Below are 20,568 nucleotides of genomic sequence, written 5' to 3' on the forward strand. Positions count from 1 at the left end.
GAGGACAGCTAGCGAGCTAGCGATGACGAGACGTGTGGCCTCACCACGGCGTGAGGTTCTATGCCCACCTGGGCAGTGAGGCATCCTTCTCGCCGGCTCGCGCTGCCGGTCGTCTGCACCAGACCGCTCTTTGCGATCGTCTTTGCGACGTCGCGGCTAGAAGCAGCAGCCGGGCGATGTGTAGGAAATAGGGCCGCCGCGTGTGGGATTAATCAGAATCTGGGGAAGGTGGCGGCCTGGGATTGCTGGATATTCTGCACGTCTGCGCGCGCACCGCCACCCAGCGACTGTCTCGATGCCGAGATCAGCACGACGTGCCAGTTAGGCCCGAAATTTTCTCGCGCTGTTGCAGCCAGCGCCGTCCCTCGTCCTGTGCGGGACCCTGAGACGGCGGTTAGTGCGCGACGCTAGGCTGGCTATGACCAAAGTTGCGGCGATTGCTGGATCTCGAGCGACAATGCAAGGTCCCAGTCTTTCGCTTACACGCCCGCAGAGTGTTGGGATTCAAGACTGTCCCGCCGCCTTATTAACACGCTCGGCCGCCCGCTGTCTCTGCCTCCCCTCATCCTCCCTCCACTGCTCCTTCCCTCACATCTTCTACCCCGTCATTCACTTGATCGTGGTGAAGCTTTCCATCGTTGCTGGAGCTTTGTACTCACACCGGAGGCTGACCGGAGCTCAACTTTTTTGAGCCGCTAGTTGCTTCCCGTCGAATTTCTTCGACCGCCCTCGCTTTACCTACAACCACCCTACCCACCTCCTCACCATGCCTTCCCACCAGCCTACCGCCGGCATGATGGCCGTCGACCCCGAATACGTCAAGCAGCCGTCTCCCATGGCGAGCACCTCGGAGCCGAACCGCAACCCCAAGTACGACCCTAAGAAGCCACACATCACCGAAACACCCATCACCAAGGCCAACTGGTACAAGCACGTCAACTGGCTCAACGTAGGTTTGCTCTTGCCCCCCAAATCAGAGCCATTGGGCTAACACTGGATCAGGTTACCTTCATCATCGGCATCCCTCTCGCCGGCTGCGTCGCGGCTTTCTGGACCCCTCTCAAATGGCAGACCGCCCTCTGGGCCGTCGTGTACTACTTCTGGACTGGTCTCGGCATCACCGCCGGCTACCATCGTCTCTGGGCACACAAGTCCTACAACGCCTCCCTCCCACTGAGCGTCTTCCTCGCCCTCGTTGGCGGCGGTGCTGTTGAGGGCTCCATCCGCTGGTGGAGCCGCGACCACCGTGCCCACCACCGCTACACCGACACCAACAAGGACCCCTACAGCGTCCGCAAGGGTCTTCTCTACAGCCATCTTGGCTGGATGGTCATGAAGCAGAACCCCAAGCGCATCGGCCGCACCGACATCACCGACTTGAACGAGGACCCCGTCGTCGTTTGGCAGCACAAGCACTACATCAAGGTCGTCATCTTCATGGGTTTGATCTTCCCTTCGGCTGTCGCTGGTCTCCTCTGGAACGACTGGAAGGGTGGCTTCATCTACGCCGGTATCCTCCGCATTTTCTTCGTCCAGCAGGCTACCTTCTGCGTCAACTCCCTTGCCCACTGGCTCGGCGACCAGCCCTTCGACGACCGCAACAGCCCCAGGGACCACGTCATCACCGCCCTTGTCACTCTCGGTGAGGGCTACCACAACTTCCACCACGAGTTCCCCTCCGACTACCGTAACGCTATCGAGTGGCACCAGTACGACCCCACCAAGTGGTCCATCTGGCTGTGGAGCAAGCTCGGCCTCGCCTCCAACCTCAAGCAGTTCCGTGCCAACGAGATCGAGAAGGGTCGCGTCCAGCAGCTACAGAAGAAGATTGACCAGAAGCGCGCCAAGCTCGACTGGGGTGTTCCTCTTGAGCAGCTTCCCGTCATCGAGTGGGACGACTACGTTGAGCAGGCTAAGAACGGTCGCGGTCTGATCGCTGTCGCCGGTGTTGTCCACGACGTCACCGACTTCATCAACGAGCACCCCGGTGGCAAGACCCTCATCAAGAGCGGTATCGGCAAGGACGCTACCGCCATGTTCAACGGTGGTGTCTACTTCCACTCCAACGCCGCCCACAACCTGCTCTCTACAATGAGGGTCGGTGTCATCCGCGGTGGATGCGAGGTTGAGATCTGGAAGCGTGCCCAGAAGGAGAACAAGGAGGTCAACATCGTCAAGGACGAACAAGGCAACCCAATAATCCGGGCGGGTAACCAAGTTACCAAGGTCGCACAACCTATGCTCAGCGCCAGCGCGGCCTAGAGTATTCTTCATTTCCATTTAGCGATGCCCGGCGTTTGGGATGCCTTTTCGTTTTGTGTAGGCATAATTATGTTTTCATTTCACAGCGTTCGCTAGCAAGCATCATGGAGACGATGCTCAAACACTATTAGACGGCGTATGTTTGTAGCCTTTGATGAGCACAAGCTTTGAAAAGTGAGCTTTACGGTCTAAATCAAGAATGATATCCATTTACACTTCACATTCCATCATTTGCTGTCGTGACTGCTCTTTTGTGATGTCTGATCGTTATCGATGTTTCCTTATACCACAGCTATGTGTTCTTTCCTGATCTATTTGACACCAGTGACTGCCTGCTATGGTCAAGTGGACCGTGCCTCCGCCGTGTCAACAAGATGCAACGCGATTCCTGACACCCAACTCTACACAGCGCCGAGCTACGATTGATCGCGACTGCATTGCCGTCATCGCGCCGTGACCGTAATGGCGTCCCAACAACCTAGCGATGCCCCGCCATCAAAACGCCGCAAGCTTGATGACGACTCCCCGAGCAGAGAAGTCACGAAGTCCGACCATCATGCAGGACTCAACAAGCCAATCAGCCCACCATTACCGCGGCGCAAAAGCCCCGAGCCACCGTCATTTACGCCGACTTGGAGTTTCAATGGAGTACCGAAACCAGCATTGGCGTCGGGACCAGCCAAACCAGCTACACCACATCATGATAGCGACAGGACCGGGGAACCACGATATTGCCCTTCGCCAATACAGCTGACGAAAATCGAGAAGCTGCCGGCACATCAGAATGTCGATGCTGTGTGCTTGTCGGACTTGCTCGGTGATCCGTTGATCAAGGAATGCTGGAACTTTAACTTTCTGTTCGATTTAGACTTTGTCATGTAAGTCCCGTAGCTATCGCCGAGACTAAACGCAGCTCCCGGCTCGAGTCCTGATGCTAACCATATTCAGGCAGCACTTCGACAGCGATGTGAGAGACATGATCAAAGTCAAGATCGTGCATGGTTTCTGGAAGCGGGATGATGGTAATAGGATCGCCCTACTCGTGAATACTCTTGCCCGCACAGTGTTGATAGGAGTTGACAATGATCCAGGAAACAGCGGAGCGGTATCCGAATATCGAGCTTCTGAGCGCCTACATTCCGGATCCGTTCGGAACTCACCACACGAAGATGCTTATCCTCTTTCGCCATGATGACACTGCACAAATCATTATCCATACAGCTAATATGATTTATCGCGACTGGGCCAACATGACTCAAGCAGTATGGAAGTCGCCTTTGTTACCTGTTTTGGTTCAAGCAACGCCATCCCAGCCAGACTCTCCTCAAGTTCACCCTATTGGGAGCGGCGAGCGCTTCAAAGTTGATATCCTCCGATATTTGAGTGCATACGAGAAACGATTGAGAGGACTGACTACGCAACTTCGGGACTATGATTTCTCAAGTATCAGAGCCGCGTTCATTGGAAGTGCACCATCACGACAGAAGCCCGCTGCAGTTAGCCCTTCGGTAACCTCCTTTGGGTGGCTAGGATTGAGGGAGGTGCTTTCTAGTGTTCCTGTTACAGGATCCAGAGACTCTGTGCGCCCTCATATCGTGACGCAAATCTCCTCTATAGCGACACTGGGTGCGGCGCCCACATGGCTCTCGAACTTCCAGTCAGTGCTTGCATCCCATTCGGCAACAGCGGTAGCCAACTCCGGTGAACAGTCACCCTCCTCGACGCAAGCCTCATCTTTCTTCGCCAAACGTGAGTCCAACGTAGGAAAGTCGCGAACTCCTAAGTACAGTGTCATCTTCCCAACTCCAGAGGAAATCCGGGGTTCTCTTGACGGCTACGCATCTGGTGGGTCAATTCATTGGAAACTTCAATCAGCGCAGCAGCAGAAACAACTGGAGTATATGCATCCGATGCTATGCCACTGGAGTCACGCGTCTTCTTCGTCCTCGAACGGTCCAGCAAGACAGGAAGCGCATCGTGGCTCTGCGGCGCCACATATCAAAACATACATACGTTTCAGTGACGAAGAGCACAAGACTATCGACTGGGCAATGGTGACGAGCGCAAACCTGAGCAAGCAAGCGTGGGGCGATGTGGTGAACAAGAAGGATGAGATCTGGATACAGTCGTGGGAGGTAGGGGTTGTTGTCTGGCCTGCTTTGTGTGCTCAGACACAGGAGGAAGTCATCATGGTTCCTGTTTTTGGGGAGGATATGCCTGGTCCTGAGAGTCTCAATGCTCTTGATGATAGTAGCAGCGGAACGGCAGCTGAAGAGAAGAAGACGACAGTCGTGGGTTGCCGCATGGCATACGACTTACCACTTCGTTCTTATACGGCTGATGAGAGGCCTTGGTGTGCTACTATGCAATACATGGAGCCAGACAGAGAGGGGCACGCCTGGGCCGGCTATGGACGTTGAGCTTCGGTACTCAGATTCCGTACCGAGCGCATGCAGGCCCTTGCATTTCCGAAGCATGTACTACACATATGTCGATGAGGCACTTCTTATCGTTGATCCTTATAACAATATATAGGCGATGGTATAACCATAGCAATACTTAAATCGCACATGAGTCTTGCCTTGATGATCCACCCGCACTTAGTTGTCGTGCTTGGCCAACAGCTGCTCGCCCAACTCGACGTACTTGTCCTCGGCCTCCTTTTGGGTGGTACCGGCGTCAACAACCTCCTTCCATTTGTTGTACTTGGCCTTGCCCTAATCATATTATCAGTTATTGTCCTCGTACGTTTGTTGGGATTGGACCGGTATGTATGGCTGGCAGGCGGTACGTCGTGACGGAGGATACGAAGGTATAGGAAAGGTATGCAGAAACGTACAGCAAGATCGAACATGCCAGGCTTCTTGGCCTCGCTGAAGTCCTTGCCCTCTGCTACCTTGGCGTACGCGTACAACTAGAATTCACAACCGACTGTCAGCATCTGGACTTCGTGTGGTATATAGCGGATATACGAGAAGGGGAGAGAGTGCGAGGGAGGGTAAACAAGAAAACGCGTACATGTAGCTGCTCATCGTTGCTAGGTCCCTGCTTTCCAGCCGCCTTGAGCTTCTCGCCCATGGCGCTGACCTTTTTGTAGGTCTCGGTGTACTTGGCTCCAGGCATATTGGTCTGGAGTCCTGCTGTTAGCTTCTTGTCTATTACTCCTGTATGCAGACCGTGGGATAATCTTACGGTGGTAGACGTGTTTAGGGAGGTAGGTGGTGGTGATTGTTTGTCGGTGAACTAGTTGGAGGAGAGCTTGGGGGCTTGCTGCCGAGTGGTAGTAGCGCGGGGTCGAGATCAGGTTCGCACGATCATGGTGGGGCAGGGCAGCATCCGCGGCATGACGTTTTTTAGCGGGACACAGCACATGGTACGGTTGCTCACTAGGCCATGCGCACAGTATGTGATACAGTTGAGATTGAACGTGTATTCGAGAAAAGATAATGTAATGCACTGTTATGCCTGCCAACGCCGCTGCAGCACTCCGCTTTATGCAACTTTCTACGTTTATCGTGTATCGTGTATCGTCTTCTTGGGTATCTACTCTCCCATCTCCAATAGCTCGTGCACTTAGTATGTGACCAGCCAGGCTCTGTGTCGACTGGCCTATGTGCATGTGAAAGCAAAATTGAATAACAAGTACGTGCCGGGTCTCTAGTGGTCCCCGTTTACGCCGTTGGTGTCTGGCGAAGATGCGAGGTTCTTGCGGTAAAGCTCACCGTCGCACGCCCTAAGACGCTCTGCAGCCTGCTCTGGGGTGATGTCGCGCTGAGGCTCGGCCATCATCTCGTAGCCAACCTGGAACTTGCGAACGGTGGCGCTTCGCAGTAGTGGGGGGTAGAAGTGAATGTGGAAATGACTGGACTCAATCTCATCGGCTGTGCCAGTAAGGGGAGCCTGATGAAGACCCATGCCTTCAACCTCGTTAGCCATGTCTCTCTATTATGACTGTTTTGGACTTACTGTAGGGGAACTGGGTCTCGAACAGGTTGTCGTAGCGCCTCGTAATTTCCGCTATGCACTCAGCCAACTCCGCTCGCTCCTCCTCAGAGAAGTCTACCAGCGAGCGCTTGTGTTGCTTAGGAACAATCATTATCTCGAACGGCCAGACTGCCCAGTAAGGTACACCAGCCCAGAAACTCGCGTTTTCATACACAGTGCGGGTCTTTTGTGTTGACTCCAGCTCTGCATAATCGACGAGCATATGAGCGCCTCCATTCTCTTTGCGATATTTGCTCAACTGCACCAGCTCCAAGGCGGGCTCTTCCGGTAGAGATGTGGTCGTCCAGACCTGGCCGTGTGGGTGGGGATTTGAGCAGCCCATGGCCGAGCCTTTGTTCTCAAAGATCTGCATATACCGATACTGAGCATTTGGAACTGCGAGAGTGCCTTGTGATAGTGGTGGTATAGTAGTGGCAGACGCAAGCTTGGCCAGAGGCGACTTTGGGTCCAGATGTGCAACGTAAATGTTCGTCCAGGTCTCTATTATGGGGACGATCTCCGCCGGCGACATGTCGGCAAGAGTGAGGTTGTGAGACGGAGAAAAGCAAATGACATAGCACTTTCCAGTGACGGCCTCGGCACGGAGTAATCTAGAAGCGAGAGATCCGTCCTTGTTGTCAGGGTTGTACTCTTGCTGCTCTTCCATAACGGCACTGTAGTCGTTGACGAAGACAAAAGTGTTGTCGAACTTGGGGTTGTGCTCGCCATTTGCCCGCGTGTTTGAAGGGCATAGATAACACTGTGGTTGATTAATTTCGGAATGATATTATGCATGGTCCGGGCGAAGGGATACCTTTGGGTCATAGTCTGGGAGGGTTGTCTTGGACGGCGACTCTTGCATGCCTCTGTGGGGTTTCAGTATGTCGTCCCGTGAACAGAATCACTGATATGCTTACTGCCATGGTCGCTTGGTGCGGTGGGGCGAGACTAGTATCCAGCTTCCTCGCAGGAGGTTGAAGCGCCTGTGGGAGATGTCGTTCAAAACGGGGTCCGTCATGATGGCCGGAATGTGCGTGGAGTGTGTCTAGGGCGGACGATGGTGGTTAGGTGTATATATACCGCGTGCGAAATACGGCGAAACGGCCGCAGGGGCAGTATGCATGGCCGCGAGCTAGACGGTGGGAGTGACGCCCGGCCAGTGAAGGGCTGCGCGCTAAGCCGCTCAAGCTTTCCCCGTTGGCGGGATGCTAGCCGAGTCGAGTAGCGCACCCTCAGGCGTGAGGCCCCGAGAGCTTGCGCGTAGGCTTGAGGACAGCAGAGCCTCTCCAACAACCCACGATAGCTGCCGATTGGAGCATTAGCCCGCGACCCGTGAACGCAGGGTTTTCAGTTTTCCACCATGGCGGCAATGATGCCAAGTGCCGCAACTAGCAACCCCTATGACAGCGACGCCGTGGAGCGTGACCTGATTGACCCGGACGATGGTGCGTCGCATCCACACCTGCCTGCGCGACGAGACGGGCGACGAGGCTAACCATCACCAGCTACCCTCGATGACCTCGACGATCCTCTCCAGGGCACGTCGGACCGCGCGCCGCTGACGGGCAACATCCAGCGCGACCCTGCGCAGACGCAGTCGTACCTGACGTCGAGCATCCCCGGCGAAGACCGCCGTGCGCCCACAAACACCATCGACGAGACAGTATGGGACACGCTGTCCCGCGACATCTTCGCCATCTGGGAGAAGATGAAGCAGGTGCTGTACCCCAAGTACCTGCTGGGCGGCATCATGCAGCGCGGGGGAGGCATTGGCGCCGCAGAGCGCGGCGAGGCCGACGGCTTTGGCGGTGGGCTCAGGAACATTGCAGGGCGATGGCCGGACGCAGATGTTATTCTGCAGGGCGGCATGAGCGAGGGCCTGCGCGACTGGGACCTATGGGGCCCGCTCATCTTCTGTCTGCTGCTGAGCCTGTTCCTCTCGTGGGGAGCAAAGGGCGACCAGAAGGACCTGGTCTTCTCCGGCGTATTCGCCATGGTCTGGATAGGCGAGGCAGTCGTGACGCTGCAGATCAAGCTGCTGGGAGGCAACATGTACGTCCACTCTGCACACCTACCTTACGCCTTTGACATGCTAATCGTGTCCAGTGCCTTCTTCCAGTCCATCTCTATTATCGGCTACACGCTCTTCCCGCTCGTCATTGCCTCCATCCTCAGCGCCGTTGGCATACCCATGATAGTGCGCATCCCCGTCTACATCGTTCTCATCGCCTGGTCGCTAGCAGCGGGAGTGAGCATCATGGGCGGCTCTGGAGTCGTAAGGAACCGCGTCGGCATCGCAGTATACCCTTTGTTTGTATTTTATGTTGCTCTGGGCTGCCTGTGCTTCATCAGCTAGTGCAGCATTGTTGTGCATGCAAAAGTGTTTGGCTGGGTATCTGGCGTTACGGACAAGCTGTAGAAATAGCTATTCATGGGCGTCACAAATCCATTCCAATACAATCAGTAGCACTTAGTAGACGTCTACAGTAAACTTGATGTACATGTCCCAAGTAGCGGTAGACGCTGTTGTTGCTGCTACCCGTGTTCATGATTAGCCGTCTGTCTTCCCCACTTCGTCATTGGTCTTTGCAGCGACAACACACTCGACCACGACCGCCGACTGAAGCGCCAACACTCGGCCCCCTAACCGCTCAACACACACGGCGCGCCTTGTCTGCATTCCTCTCGTTGCAGTCGCGTTCTGGACTCGACGGTGTAATTAGACACTGTTGCATTCGGCGCATTGTAGTGGAAATTTGGTACTAGAGCGCATTGACCGACTCCACTAACCACAAGGCCCATCTGCTCTGCTTCCGTCCGCTCGACAATCCAAGCCTGCAGCTCATATCTGCACCTGTTTTCCGACATCGTCTGCCCGCCGCACACCCAACGAGCCATCACGCTGCATTGTCCACCTACAAGGTCGCCACTAGCCTCGCGGAGCACCACCTCTGCGATTGTCCCTGCCGTCGACCGCAACTTGGTCTTCACCGCGGAGCATAGTTACTATTGTCCTTATTCAAGCTTGCACTGTCTCAATTCACAACCTCAAACCACACAGACATTCCAGCGACCGCCCAAGGACCGCCTTCTCACGCACCAACGTCTGCGACTCCTACTACTACTCTGCTACACCATCCACCAAGCGCACTCCCAACATACCCCACGCCTGGAACACAACCCGTCCTGCACCATGACAGACGCGCCAGAGAAGCCGCAGGTGACAACTGCAGCTGCTGCCGCCTCCGACGACACCACCAAAGCTGCGCCCACGTCCCCAGCACGGAGCGATAAGAGCAGCGATAGCGAAGGAAAGAATGTTAGAGAAAAGCTCAAGGACACACAGATCGATGCGCAGGCCACATCGGATCCCGTCCCGAGTTCCGATCGGCCCATGAACGACGCACCCAACGGCAGCGTTAAAGCTGGCGAACACAGCGCTTCTGGCTCAGACAGCGAGCGCGGACGGTTACGACGCAAGCGCAGCCGGGAAGACTTTGAAGAGGAAGCCGAAGCGGACAAGCACCCAGAAAAGAAGGTTGAGCGACATGCGCGCAAGAGGTCAAGGGACATCACAGCCGACCTGGAGGCTGGTGTGCCCGGAAAGCCTTCTCCAAGTACTATCTCAAGTATCCAAGAGAACGACGGGGACGAGCAGATGACATCGCCCAACAAGAACACATCCACGACCACTGCGGCCGATAAGACCCCAGGAGCCGGAACAAGCCCCAAAAACAAGCGCACACGCGATCAAGTCGAGAAGGATACAGATGCTAGCGCAGAAGCGGCGGAAGACGCCTCGGCAAATGGCAAACCTGCAGAAAAGTCGGCAGGCGAGGAGCGAGACACCAAGCGGTTACGAGACAAGGAAGCAGCCGATTCAACAACGGACACAACAGAGTCGAAGACCAAGGTAAGCTAACTAGCGCTGCGTGAATGTCAAAGACTAACGCTCGAGCCAGATACCGCCAGGCAGTGGGTTTGCCAACACTTCCGCCGCATCGCCTTTTGCCGCTATGGCAGCCAAACCTCAACCGCCGAAGACTTCCGATAAGGCCGAATCATTACCTCAAACGTCGGACGAAAAGTTCAAGTCATCTGGCTTCGGCGGCTTTGCAACCTCAGCTGCGTCTCCATTCGGGGGCCTTGCTGGTTCTAAACCAAGTTCTAGCTCGCCTTTCGGTGGGGCAAGCGCGGCCAAACTGTCCTCTTTCGCAGGAAGCGCAGCCTCCTCAACGCCATCAAGTGGTGGCTTCGGAGCACTGGGAAGCTCTGGTACATCCGGGTTTGGAGGCAGCTCTTTTGGTGGATCGCTGGGTGGGGGCTTTGGAGGCTTCGGCGGAGCCAAGCCCGTAGGCTCTTTCGCTGCTCCTGGTGGCAGTTTGGAGATTAAGGGTCTCAAGGAGAAAGAGAAGCCTTTTGGTGCTGCTGCAATCGGCGAGCCTTCTGATGATGAAGAGGGCGACGACGACGAAGACCCAGAAAAGAACGCAGACAAGGAAGAGCGACAATCAAGTCAGCCGCTCCTCTCGCAACAACGTAAGCCAATCACCGCCACCTCATGTCATCCTGTTAACCTTCCTGAAGCACACGAGACTGGTGAAGAAGGCGAAGAGACCATCTGGGCCGGCCGCGCAAAGCTTTACAACATGTCTGGCGAAGGATCAAATAGAGGGTGGAAAGAGCGTGGCGTGGGAACATTCAAGTTCAACATCACGGTCGATGAACCCAAGAAGGCTCGCTTTGTCCTCCGTGCTGAAGGTACCCACCGACTGCTGCTAAATGCTGCCGTCACAAAGAGCTTGGTATTTGGAGGCGATGCACAGGGTGACAAGCCGAAGGATACCCGGTTGCTCTTCAATTCGCCTAATCTGGAGGGTGAATTGGAGATGCACCTACTCAAGGTATGTACATTGTTTGGTCTGAAAGATAGAATGCAACTGACTGTCGACAGCTGAAAGCCGAAAACGCAAAGCAGCTCTGGGAGGAGGTCACTAGGGTAAAAGAAGAGCAGCTATAGGATGCCTTTTCTAAAACCCTGGGTAATTTCGGAGAGGAGAGCAGGTCCAGCCTTGACGTCTGGATATGAGTGTTAATATTGCCCTTGGGGCTGTATTGGTCTGGCAAGCATACTTTGACGACAAAGCCACGATGAGAGCATGAAGGGACAGCATCAGGAGGCACCTTGAGCGGCTTTCACTGTATTGTATACATTGGGAGGCTGCCGAAGTACAGGACTGCCCGAATAACATTTGTGGTTCGAAGTAGAATCGAATAAAGAAACCATCGTACATTATGACATGTCTCTTGCTCGTACAATGTACCTCGTGATACCTGCTTCGCAAGCCTTGTTTCTCTTTTGTTTTTCGCCATGTCCACTAACCGTTGCATCGGGTCAGTCATCTGCCGATATTGCTCCTCCTTGTTTTTTCTCCACATGCAGCATCGCGACATCGTCACAGCTGCCCCTGGACATCCAGCGCTATGCTTCACAAATCTCACGCGTCGCGCTTATTACCGCTAATGAGCAAGACCGCATGAGCTTATCAGCGCTCGTACTTGACAATTCTCCGACTGGTGCGGCTCTGTACAGGAGAGGGCCAAAAGACACGATAACCCTAGGTGTGTCTAAATTAGGATGCGGCGCAGAACCCTTGGCTGTAGAATGTCAGATTAGGGAGGGGGAGAACGCCATGTATGACGTTGTACGGTGGGATCTGTCTGCCTGCTGCTGCGCCGCCACTATACTTTGGGGCCAAGGCGTTTGGGTATATAGGAATGTGTCTCGCAGAACTCTGATCTTGGATGCTTAGGAGGTCTCTGGGTACGCTGAATCTCTTCATTTTCTGACCCCCTCAATCACCAGCCTCTCAACGTTCTTCGAAAACTTCCACTAGATCACATCGTCGGCTTGGGCTCGAGAAAAAGAGTCAGAACAGATGCTTGGTTTCCTCCTTCCTTCGTTATTCGCTTGTCAGTATTCGCATGCTGCGGTGGAGATGCCTATGTCTACATCGATCTCATCTTCGAGAACAACTTCATCTACATCTTCGCCCAGCAACATGGAGGACCAAACAACCCCTTCACACCAACGTCGATCGAGATGGCTCTACCGATCACTTCTTCTCACCATAGCAGAGTGGGCGCGAGAACCATCGTCACGCTATTCTCCTACTGCAGTACACACCCAAAATTACGGAAAGGAAGAGGCGCAAGCGGACTTTATGAAGGATAAGGTGCCAGCAACGGAAGATGAGATGGCTGGAAACCATAATACAGTGGGTACAACCCATAGATGAATGCCGCCTGTGTATATCGCTGACTTTATGAACCCAGGGGAACGAAGTGACTGACAGTAAGAGGGATTTGCAGGCGAGCTTTACGCATGCGCGAGCACTAGAAGAAGGACGCTGATATTCGGCGCCATGCCATCAGGATGTGTCGGTGTTATCCAATTTCCTACTTATGGCGCTTTGCCCTCGTTTAGAAACAGTTGTTCAGATCTCTCCTCTGAGCCCCTTCATTCCAGTCCTGCCTTAGCATCACCACTAGAGCATTAGTCTTGCCGCATTGGCTGATTCCCAAGCAGCCACAGCCTTCAATACATCTTCTCGATAACACATTTTTGAACGGTTTGACAAGTACTGAATGATTCACGTTACCGAGGGACCATAAAACTTGTGTCGCATTTGCTGCATACACACTATTAAATTCTATCAGGTGAAAATAACCCAAGATAATGTATACTTTCACCTTGAATTTGTCTAGAGGATATTCGAAATGCGAGACGAGTTTCGTGCCATAGAGACGTGAACGGATGATTGGCATGGCATGCAATCGTCGTTTGAGGCAATGAGCCGTCCATAATCGGTACCAGAGCAGCAGGATGCGTCTTCGGTAGGCAAGTAACAACGCCCTCGGCCCTCGATCATCGGCATCCTCCTTCAATGAATGCCGCATTTCGACAGACAGCTTCTTATGTTGTCCTGTACCTTGTGTGTCCGTCGATCTTGTCCCATGCCTGCGGTGGTACCAACACAGCTCCTACAGACGCTCCTGCCTTCAATCTTTCCTTAGGTAATATTTGTTTTCCTTGTCCATGATTTACAATCACAAAAACGAATGAGACGACGGAGAGGGTGGTTGAGAATCGACGCCGGCGCGACTCGGTTCGGGCAAGAGTGGTGTTGTCGTCAAGATCTATTGCTGCGATTGCATTGTTAGTGGCGCATTGATATTTGTTGACATGTGCAGTCGTCAGCTTGTTTGGTAGCAACCGGAACGGGTGACGCGACTGGTGCAGGTGCAGGTGCAGGACACGGTGCGGAGCCGGAGGACACAAGGCGGATGAAGTTGGTTATCGTTTGGGCGCAACAGGCAGGCTCCGCGTCGACGACATATAGATAGCAGGCGGCGACGGTGGACCCCAGCCGTTGATGACGTTTGGGGTGGCGAAGCAATGCAGCATGTTTCATCGCGTTCCAGGCGGGGCCCTTATCGTTGTTTATTCGCTTCAGCGCATGCGTGCGCCTGCCCCGACCAGCCGCTCGCGCTCGCGCCTTCCGTGCCAGCACCGCTCACACAGACACAGCACGCCATGCTGATGCGACTCAAGAGACGTGGAATGAAGCACAGAAGAACGTTGGGCCTGCATTTCCTCGCAGCCTTGGGGCCTGGCACGGCGCTCGGCCCTCCGAACTTGATCTGCGCGCGACAGTCTGACCAGCGCCATCTGCATCGGGCCTGGCGCGCCTGCAGGCTTCGTGCCGGCCGCGCTCTCATTCGCCCGCCGCGTTAGCCTGCCTCCAGGATTCCGCCGCTTTCTCTCGTCACATCCATTGCCCAAACCACCAGGCCGTGACATGTTTTTGCATTTTCATCATCCTCTTGATGCTGCCCCAGAGGCCATCTCACATGTCCCAGCCACGGGATATCCGTCTAGGCGGCGCCTCTGCTCGGGCGTCGACATGGCCCCTCGCGCCACGAATTTGATCTCGCACTTGCTGTAACCCCTCGTTCACTAATTACATCTAGCGTTCACTCCTGGCCATGTCCTTGGTGGTGCACGGGCCTCGCAAGCTAAGCCCTTCTCGCTCGCGAGAGTTGGGGCCATTCATTCTCAGGACATTCGCACGCTCGATTCTCCACTGCCGTTCTGACTCCCCAACCGCCTGATGCCGTCGTTGCCCTGCCGTCGCCATCTGGAGTACTAACCGCACAGTCGCACCGACTGTCGACGCCCTCGCCTCTCGTTGTGCGCGCGCCGCTTCCTTTGTGACAGCACGCCTCAGCCAACTCCTCCCTCCGAAGCCGCCTCGAGCCCTCCACCCTCACCACCCTGCCTCACCTGCCGGCGCATCGCTCCAACTCGAACACACGCAGTCTCAATACCCTCTCTTCATGATAGGCGTTCGATTCCACGCCCACAGTGACGTTCCTGAGCCCTCATCGCCCTCCTGCTCCCTATCCGCACACGCTGCGCTCCGACACGCAACCCTCTTCCCCTTAGCCACACCCTCTGTGTAGCTCGACCACTCGTCACAAAGCCCGGCACTCCGTTGACGGCGGTCACTTGATCCGTCTCGAGTCGCCGTCGGTCGCCCTGCTCTCTCTCGTCGCGCGTTGGGCGTCATGCGATCCCACGAACACAGAGCCTGAGCACCCACTACATGACACCACATACAAGCGAGCGTCATTGCCAGATTATGACAGACGTCTCGTCGGTTCAGGCGTATGCTGATCATCAGCCGGCTCCTCTCGCCCTCTACGCTGGCCCACCACCACCCACCTTCGCGACCGCCTCGCCTCCACTCGAACCCACCGTTGAGGACGAAGAGTCATCCACGATAAAATGCATCTGCGGATACTCAGATGACGACGGCAACACAGTCTTGTGCGAGAAGTGCGATACGTGGCAGCACATCGTGTGTTACTACGAGTCTGCCCAACACGTCCCCGACGTACACGAGTGCGCCGACTGCCTTCCCAGAGCTATCGACGCAAAAAGCGCTTCCGAGAAGCAACGCATCCGAAGGGAAGTACACAGCATCGGCGAGCGCAAGGGCAGACCGAAAGCCTCCGCCAAGAACCCCAAGAAGCGAACCAAGGACGCCCATGGCCCTGGACAACCCAATGGGTGGCCAGTGCAAACCAATGGGGACCTGCACTATACCCCCGACCGCAAAAGTGGTAGCCCACGAGATCAGCCACCGCCAAATAAGCGTCCAAAGACAAACCATCGTCCATCGGGTTCTGTAGGCGTCGTTAGTCAAGCGCCAGCTCTCGTGCCAACATCACGGAAACGAGGCGCTTCAGTTATGCTCAATGGCCACAGTCCTATGAAGTCACCCATTAACCCAGAGGCTTCTACCGAGGATTACTCAACCGAGTTCATACATCTCTATCGGCAACCAGAACCACCCTCCGCTGAGTCCAACTCTTACACCCGAATCGATGTCGCAAACGACATTGCTATGTGGCTACAAGACCCCGAAGCACTGGCCGAAGCAAGCGGAGGCAAGAAGCCACAGGACATCTTCTCACGCATTGACATGACCATCCAGGAACTCGAAACAACAACTGCGCCAGAGATTGTGAAACAGACAGATGTCGACTCGGGTGTACTAGCGCATGGTCTGCACCCACAATGGCACTTCATTACCGCCGAAACTCCGGTACCAGATGGTGGCTATGTTGGAGAGCTCAAAGGTCTCATCGGTCGAAAGGCAGATTACTACTCCGATGCATCCAACAGATGGGACTTGCTGCGACATCCTGAACCCTTCGTCTTCTTCCCACCCCATCTGCCAATATACATCGACACACGGCGAGAAGGCAATATCCTCCGATACGCCCGGAGAAGTTGCAACCCCAACATGTCTATGAAGATCTTGATTGACTCCAGCAACGACTACCACTTCTCTTTCCTAGCGACGCGCGAGATCAGCCCCGGCGAAGAACTCACAGTCGGCTGGGATATCGATTCTGAGGTCAAGAAACAGCTTCTCAGGGTCGTAACCAACGGTGCCAAAGAAGGGTTTAGGAGGATACAACCGTGGGTGTCTTGTGTCTTGGCAAACTTTGGAGGCTGCGCTTGCGATACATCCAGCGGCAACGAGTGCCTCTTGGAGCGCGCTCGTCGCAATACGATTACAGAGCCGGCTACACTGAAGACCAAGGGCAAGAAGGTCAAAAAGTCACAAATCTCTCCAATGAGTACAGGCCACGCAACCAACAGTCGTGCTGGTAGCGAAACAGTCAACCGCGAGGCTGTCGACGAAGACCAAATGGACGCTCGCTCTACATCTGGCTCACACAAATCTAGCAGTCGTGACATCACACCAGCAACCCACTTCTCATTGGAAGGCGACAAACTTTCCGAGCGCGAAAAGAGAAAAATCCAGCACCAAGAACTCCTGTTCCAGAAGCTTGATCATGATGAGCACAAAGGCAAAAGGAAACGGACTAGTGCTGGATCGAACCTGAACACGCCGAGCATCTCTTCCTCGGTAAGACACTTATCCACTTACTCGCTTCCTCCTGCTAATGCAGATATACAGAGACGACTCGGACACCCCGAACCTTCGCCGTCGGCACGGCACCGCGAACACAGTCACGGTGTAGCACGTAAAACGTCGGGCAGCTCTACAAAGACGAATGGCCGTCCTCCACCCCGTCCGAAGCCTGTCTATGTCGATGCGTCGACGCAAACGATCGAAGACAACAACGCAAAATCCCAGATCTGCATCAAGCCACGCCAAATGAAACCACCACTTTCATTCAAGCGTAAGCTTTTGCAGCAAGCGCAAGAAGACAAGCTGCAGCGCGAGCGAATGCGGTCCACGTCCGTTAAAGTGGAGGCCAAATCACCAGCTTTGAAGGACGTATCTTCGAACAAGCCGTCGCCACTGCCCCCATCTCCACCGCTCGAGGAGCCTACAGCGATGGACATATCTGCCGACCCCGTACCCGATACAAGACACAAAGAGCTTACACCAGCAAAGGAGCCTACACCGCAGCCTACGGTCGACGTGGAGATGACCGAACCCGAGGACACAAGTCCCAAGGCCTCCGACCCAAAACAAGAGGAAGTACCTGAGGTGACTGCACCAGAGCCTCCCAAGGAAGCTCCACAGCCATCAATACAACCACCCGATCCTCCATGGTCAGCTTCGACGCCCGCTGAACCATCGCCCAAGTCCACCACCGGTCTCACACCAAAGACTGCAGACCTACACGTCGAAATGCCCTCGAAACTTGATTTTGGCAACACTAGCAGCAACCGCGCCGTTACACCTGGTTCGACTTCGTCTGTTCTCAACGAGAGCGCAGTCGCGCAATCACCAGGCATCTCAATGATTGCATCGCCTTTCTCGCCTGCCGTTAATAACGCCGTCAAGCCTGCACCGGCACGCAAGAAGCTCAGTCTAAGCGACTACACCAACCGCAACCGAAAAACCAAGCTGGCGCAAACGCAGTCGACTGGCTCGAACGCTACCCCTCCACTGGCCCAATCGCAATCAACCAGCTCACCCACGTTATCGACGGCTAGCCTGCCCAATACCAACTCACCGCCACCCAAGGCTGTCGAACCGATCCTCCCACCAGTTGCCGAGGAGGCGAAGCCGTCTGAGGTATCTGTCGCGCCTACTATGACGACTACCTCCACTTCGACATGAGCGCTATGATTCACGATACCTTTGCTCCTTTTCAGAACCAACTTGCGGGCCGCAGGGCGACCCGTGGTTCTTCGATTCTACCTTTTGGAGTGTAACAACATGTAATGATTACAAGTCAAACGATCCTTTGTTTTCTCACTTTTCCCTATCTATCTTTCTTCTTTCTTATCTTTTACTTCCAACGACTTGAAGTGTTCGGTCGGGTTTACTATACATTGATTTGATGGGGATTTTCAAAAAAGCGGGATACTTCCAATGGGCTTTCTACTACATGCAAACACACATTACCTATCTACGTACGGAAGGATCTGGCGTGGCATTGGTTGGCTCTCGCGCTGGGCATCTAAGAAACGAGGAAAATGAGAGTTGAGAAGACGGGCAGCCCCGTCCTCCTCTACCGTGCGGGTTGGAGATTAGTAGCGAAGCCATGTCCTCTACTGCTGAGCGTCTGTGTTTAGCTGAGATGAAATGAAAACAAGAACTCAAATCAATATACTCTGAGGTTCACCCTCGTATCAAGCGCCACTGTGTGAAAGAATAGGCTGTGTTCATAATCTAACCAATACCACGCAAAGAAAAAGAAGAAGAAGAAGAAGAAGCAGAAGTACACCAGCAGCATAAGAACACAACCACTCATGCCCTCTAAGTCCCTCCACTGCCAACAGCCTTCTCCCCAACCTCCTCCCACTTCGCCGCCACCATTCTCACCGGCGTGACATTCCCCGCCAAAGCCCTTCCGTCCATCTCTATAGGGCTTGTCCCCATGCCATTAATATGCTTGGGATCGGGCCTGTACACCGTTTCGTAGTAACTTGGTATCGTCTCGTCAAGGACGCGGAGCGGCGGTGGTGGTGATGCGTAGCGATGAACGGAAGGAGCCGGAGATATAACGTCAGTGTCACCGGCAACGTTCGAGTCAAGGCTGTAGTCGTGATTGTCGTGGTGACGGTCGTTTGGAGGACTGCGCATGCAATCTCCCAATGGTGAGAGTTCGTATGGTCTGCCTACGGAGCGGTGGGCGAGTGCATCGTGGATGTCGAGTGGGGATTGCTGTGGGATGGGAGGTAACGTATGCATACGGTGGTCGATGAGTGCGTTAATGTCGTATTTGTACTGATGGGGATGGTACTGCTGTGGCGGTGGCGGTGGCGGCGAATGCGAAGGAGGGGGCTGTGGCATGTAGTAAGATGGTGCTGCCGATTTGTAGGGTTGGTTGTAGTTGTACTGTGGATAGGCGGGATCTGCCATGGGCGACGATAGCATAGATCTCTGCGGGTATTGATGATAAAAGTCACCTCCGTTGCCGGCCATGGCAGTAGAACGGTTGGGACCTCTTTCCACCATGGCTGGTGGACCCCTGTTATTTGGATCTAGACGGGGAGCTCCAGCTACTTCTGCTTTTTGGTCGACTTCGTCTTTCAGGCTCTTTGTGCGGCACCAAAAGAAGTACAGGAGGGCCACGATGACGAATACAGAGACGCCTGCGATGGAGATGCCTGCGATAGCGCCCGCTGAAAGATCAATTTGGGTGTCGTTGTTCGTGAGGCCAGCACCGGGTGTCTTGTGAGTACTCTCTGGTGGGAAGGGCTCGCCAGGGTTAAGCATGTAACTGCTGTCAAGCGCCATTTTATGTCTGAATAAGGGTGTACTAAGTCAGTATATGTCTCACATGCAGTGCGTACCGATAAACTTACTGTTGATCGATGCTCGTCGTTGCATTCGGATTGATAACGCCCACCATGCCATAGCCTATGCAAGACCCTGGTGCTGAGCAGTAGAAAAAAATGGGATCAGTGTTTTTGATCTCGATGCTGTAGGTGGGTGGGAAATCAAGGACAGTGTCGACGGGCTCGAAACCGCTGAAGAAACCAGTTTTACCCTGCCCCGTCATTTCGTATGGGATACATGGGTAGCCGTATTCTGCGCGGACGACACTGTGATTTAGTGGATAGAAGGCAAACTCTATTATCTGTAGCAAGTTAGTATTTCCTCTGTTGATATGTATACGGAGGCCCGATCGAGATGATGAATGAAGCTTCTACTTACATCGCCTACACTGGCGTTTGTCGACTCGGGTCTGAACTTGTGATCCGCTAGACCGACTGAAATAGTGTGTGTCTGCGCAGCTGCAGAGGTCGTCGAGCTTGCTGTGCTCAACGAGGCTGTGGAACTGCCACTGCTGAGGCCATCGTTGCCTTGCGCTAGACATATCGAAGGAAGCAGACTGAACAGCAAAGACAAGATGGAGAGTACAGGCACTCGGGACAACATAATCAGTGCTGCGATCGTCAAGATAACAGTATGAAACCTGAGAAGAGTTGCGATCGTGCAGAGAGGACGACGGAAGCTTCAAGAGAAAAGAGGACCGTGGGACTGACGAAGACACCAGAGTGGAAATCAATATTCAAAGACGCAATACGCCAGCCTATCATGGCAGGGGCGCTGCAAACAAGGGATCGTAAACAGACCAAGCGGCCAAATTGACGAAAAGAACGGCACAGGATGAGACATGTACGCCATAATCATGGTGGTACGTTTCTGTGGTTGTGGCGTAGACATGAGATTGCTATTCGCTGAAAGGCGGCTCGAAGTCGGCCTCAAGGGATGCTACGACAAAGAGTTGTGTCTTTTGCAAGGGTTCGGT

At 54.4% G+C, this 20,568-nt stretch overlaps 7 protein-coding genes across 7 annotated transcripts; 4 read left to right on the plus strand and 3 right to left on the minus strand.

The window, feature by feature from the left end:
• Positions 1–766: 766 nt before the first annotated feature.
• On the plus strand, positions 767–2,262 carry OLE1_1 (stearoyl-CoA 9-desaturase; the record flags this gene model as incomplete). Its single annotated transcript, XM_049329023.1, has 2 exons — positions 767–949; positions 1,003–2,262. The coding sequence occupies 2 exons, from the start codon at positions 767–769 to the stop codon at positions 2,260–2,262; spliced, it is 1,443 nt and encodes a 480-aa protein (XP_049191995.1).
• A 2,600-nt stretch (positions 2,263–4,862) lies between these two features.
• On the minus strand, positions 4,863–5,385 carry J4E83_002072 (uncharacterized protein; the record flags this gene model as incomplete). The annotated part of the gene is made up of 3 exons (XM_049329024.1): positions 4,863–4,979; positions 5,102–5,176; positions 5,281–5,385. The coding sequence occupies 3 exons, from the start codon at positions 5,383–5,385 to the stop codon at positions 4,863–4,865; spliced, it is 297 nt and encodes a 98-aa protein (XP_049191996.1).
• A 534-nt stretch (positions 5,386–5,919) lies between these two features.
• Positions 5,920–7,264, minus strand: GAL7 (galactose-1-phosphate uridyl transferase; the record flags this gene model as incomplete). The annotated part of the gene is made up of 4 exons (XM_049329025.1): positions 5,920–6,179; positions 6,229–7,006; positions 7,061–7,112; positions 7,164–7,264. The coding sequence occupies 4 exons, from the start codon at positions 7,262–7,264 to the stop codon at positions 5,920–5,922; spliced, it is 1,191 nt and encodes a 396-aa protein (XP_049191997.1).
• Positions 7,265–7,615: 351 nt separating this feature from the next.
• J4E83_002074 (uncharacterized protein) lies at positions 7,616–8,602 on the plus strand (the record flags this gene model as incomplete). Its single annotated transcript, XM_049329026.1, has 3 exons — positions 7,616–7,691; positions 7,752–8,298; positions 8,353–8,602. The coding sequence occupies 3 exons, from the start codon at positions 7,616–7,618 to the stop codon at positions 8,600–8,602; spliced, it is 873 nt and encodes a 290-aa protein (XP_049191998.1).
• Positions 8,603–9,439: 837 nt separating this feature from the next.
• Positions 9,440–11,266, plus strand: J4E83_002075 (uncharacterized protein; the record flags this gene model as incomplete). The annotated part of the gene is made up of 4 exons (XM_049329027.1): positions 9,440–10,159; positions 10,209–10,785; positions 10,834–11,150; positions 11,201–11,266. The coding sequence occupies 4 exons, from the start codon at positions 9,440–9,442 to the stop codon at positions 11,264–11,266; spliced, it is 1,680 nt and encodes a 559-aa protein (XP_049191999.1).
• A 3,685-nt stretch (positions 11,267–14,951) lies between these two features.
• On the plus strand, positions 14,952–17,924 carry J4E83_002076 (uncharacterized protein; the record flags this gene model as incomplete). The annotated part of the gene is made up of 2 exons (XM_049329028.1): positions 14,952–16,754; positions 16,806–17,924. The coding sequence occupies 2 exons, from the start codon at positions 14,952–14,954 to the stop codon at positions 17,922–17,924; spliced, it is 2,922 nt and encodes a 973-aa protein (XP_049192000.1).
• Positions 17,925–18,566: 642 nt separating this feature from the next.
• Positions 18,567–19,815, minus strand: J4E83_002077 (uncharacterized protein; the record flags this gene model as incomplete). Its single annotated transcript, XM_049329029.1, has 2 exons — positions 18,567–19,557; positions 19,619–19,815. The coding sequence occupies 2 exons, from the start codon at positions 19,813–19,815 to the stop codon at positions 18,567–18,569; spliced, it is 1,188 nt and encodes a 395-aa protein (XP_049192001.1).
• Between the last annotated feature and the right edge of the window lie 753 nt (positions 19,816–20,568).

This window comes from Alternaria metachromatica (genome assembly GCF_023757995.1).
Source record: "Alternaria metachromatica strain BMP 0045 chromosome Unknown scaffold_3, whole genome shotgun sequence".
Taxonomy (NCBI): Eukaryota; Fungi; Ascomycota; class Dothideomycetes; order Pleosporales; family Pleosporaceae; genus Alternaria; species Alternaria metachromatica.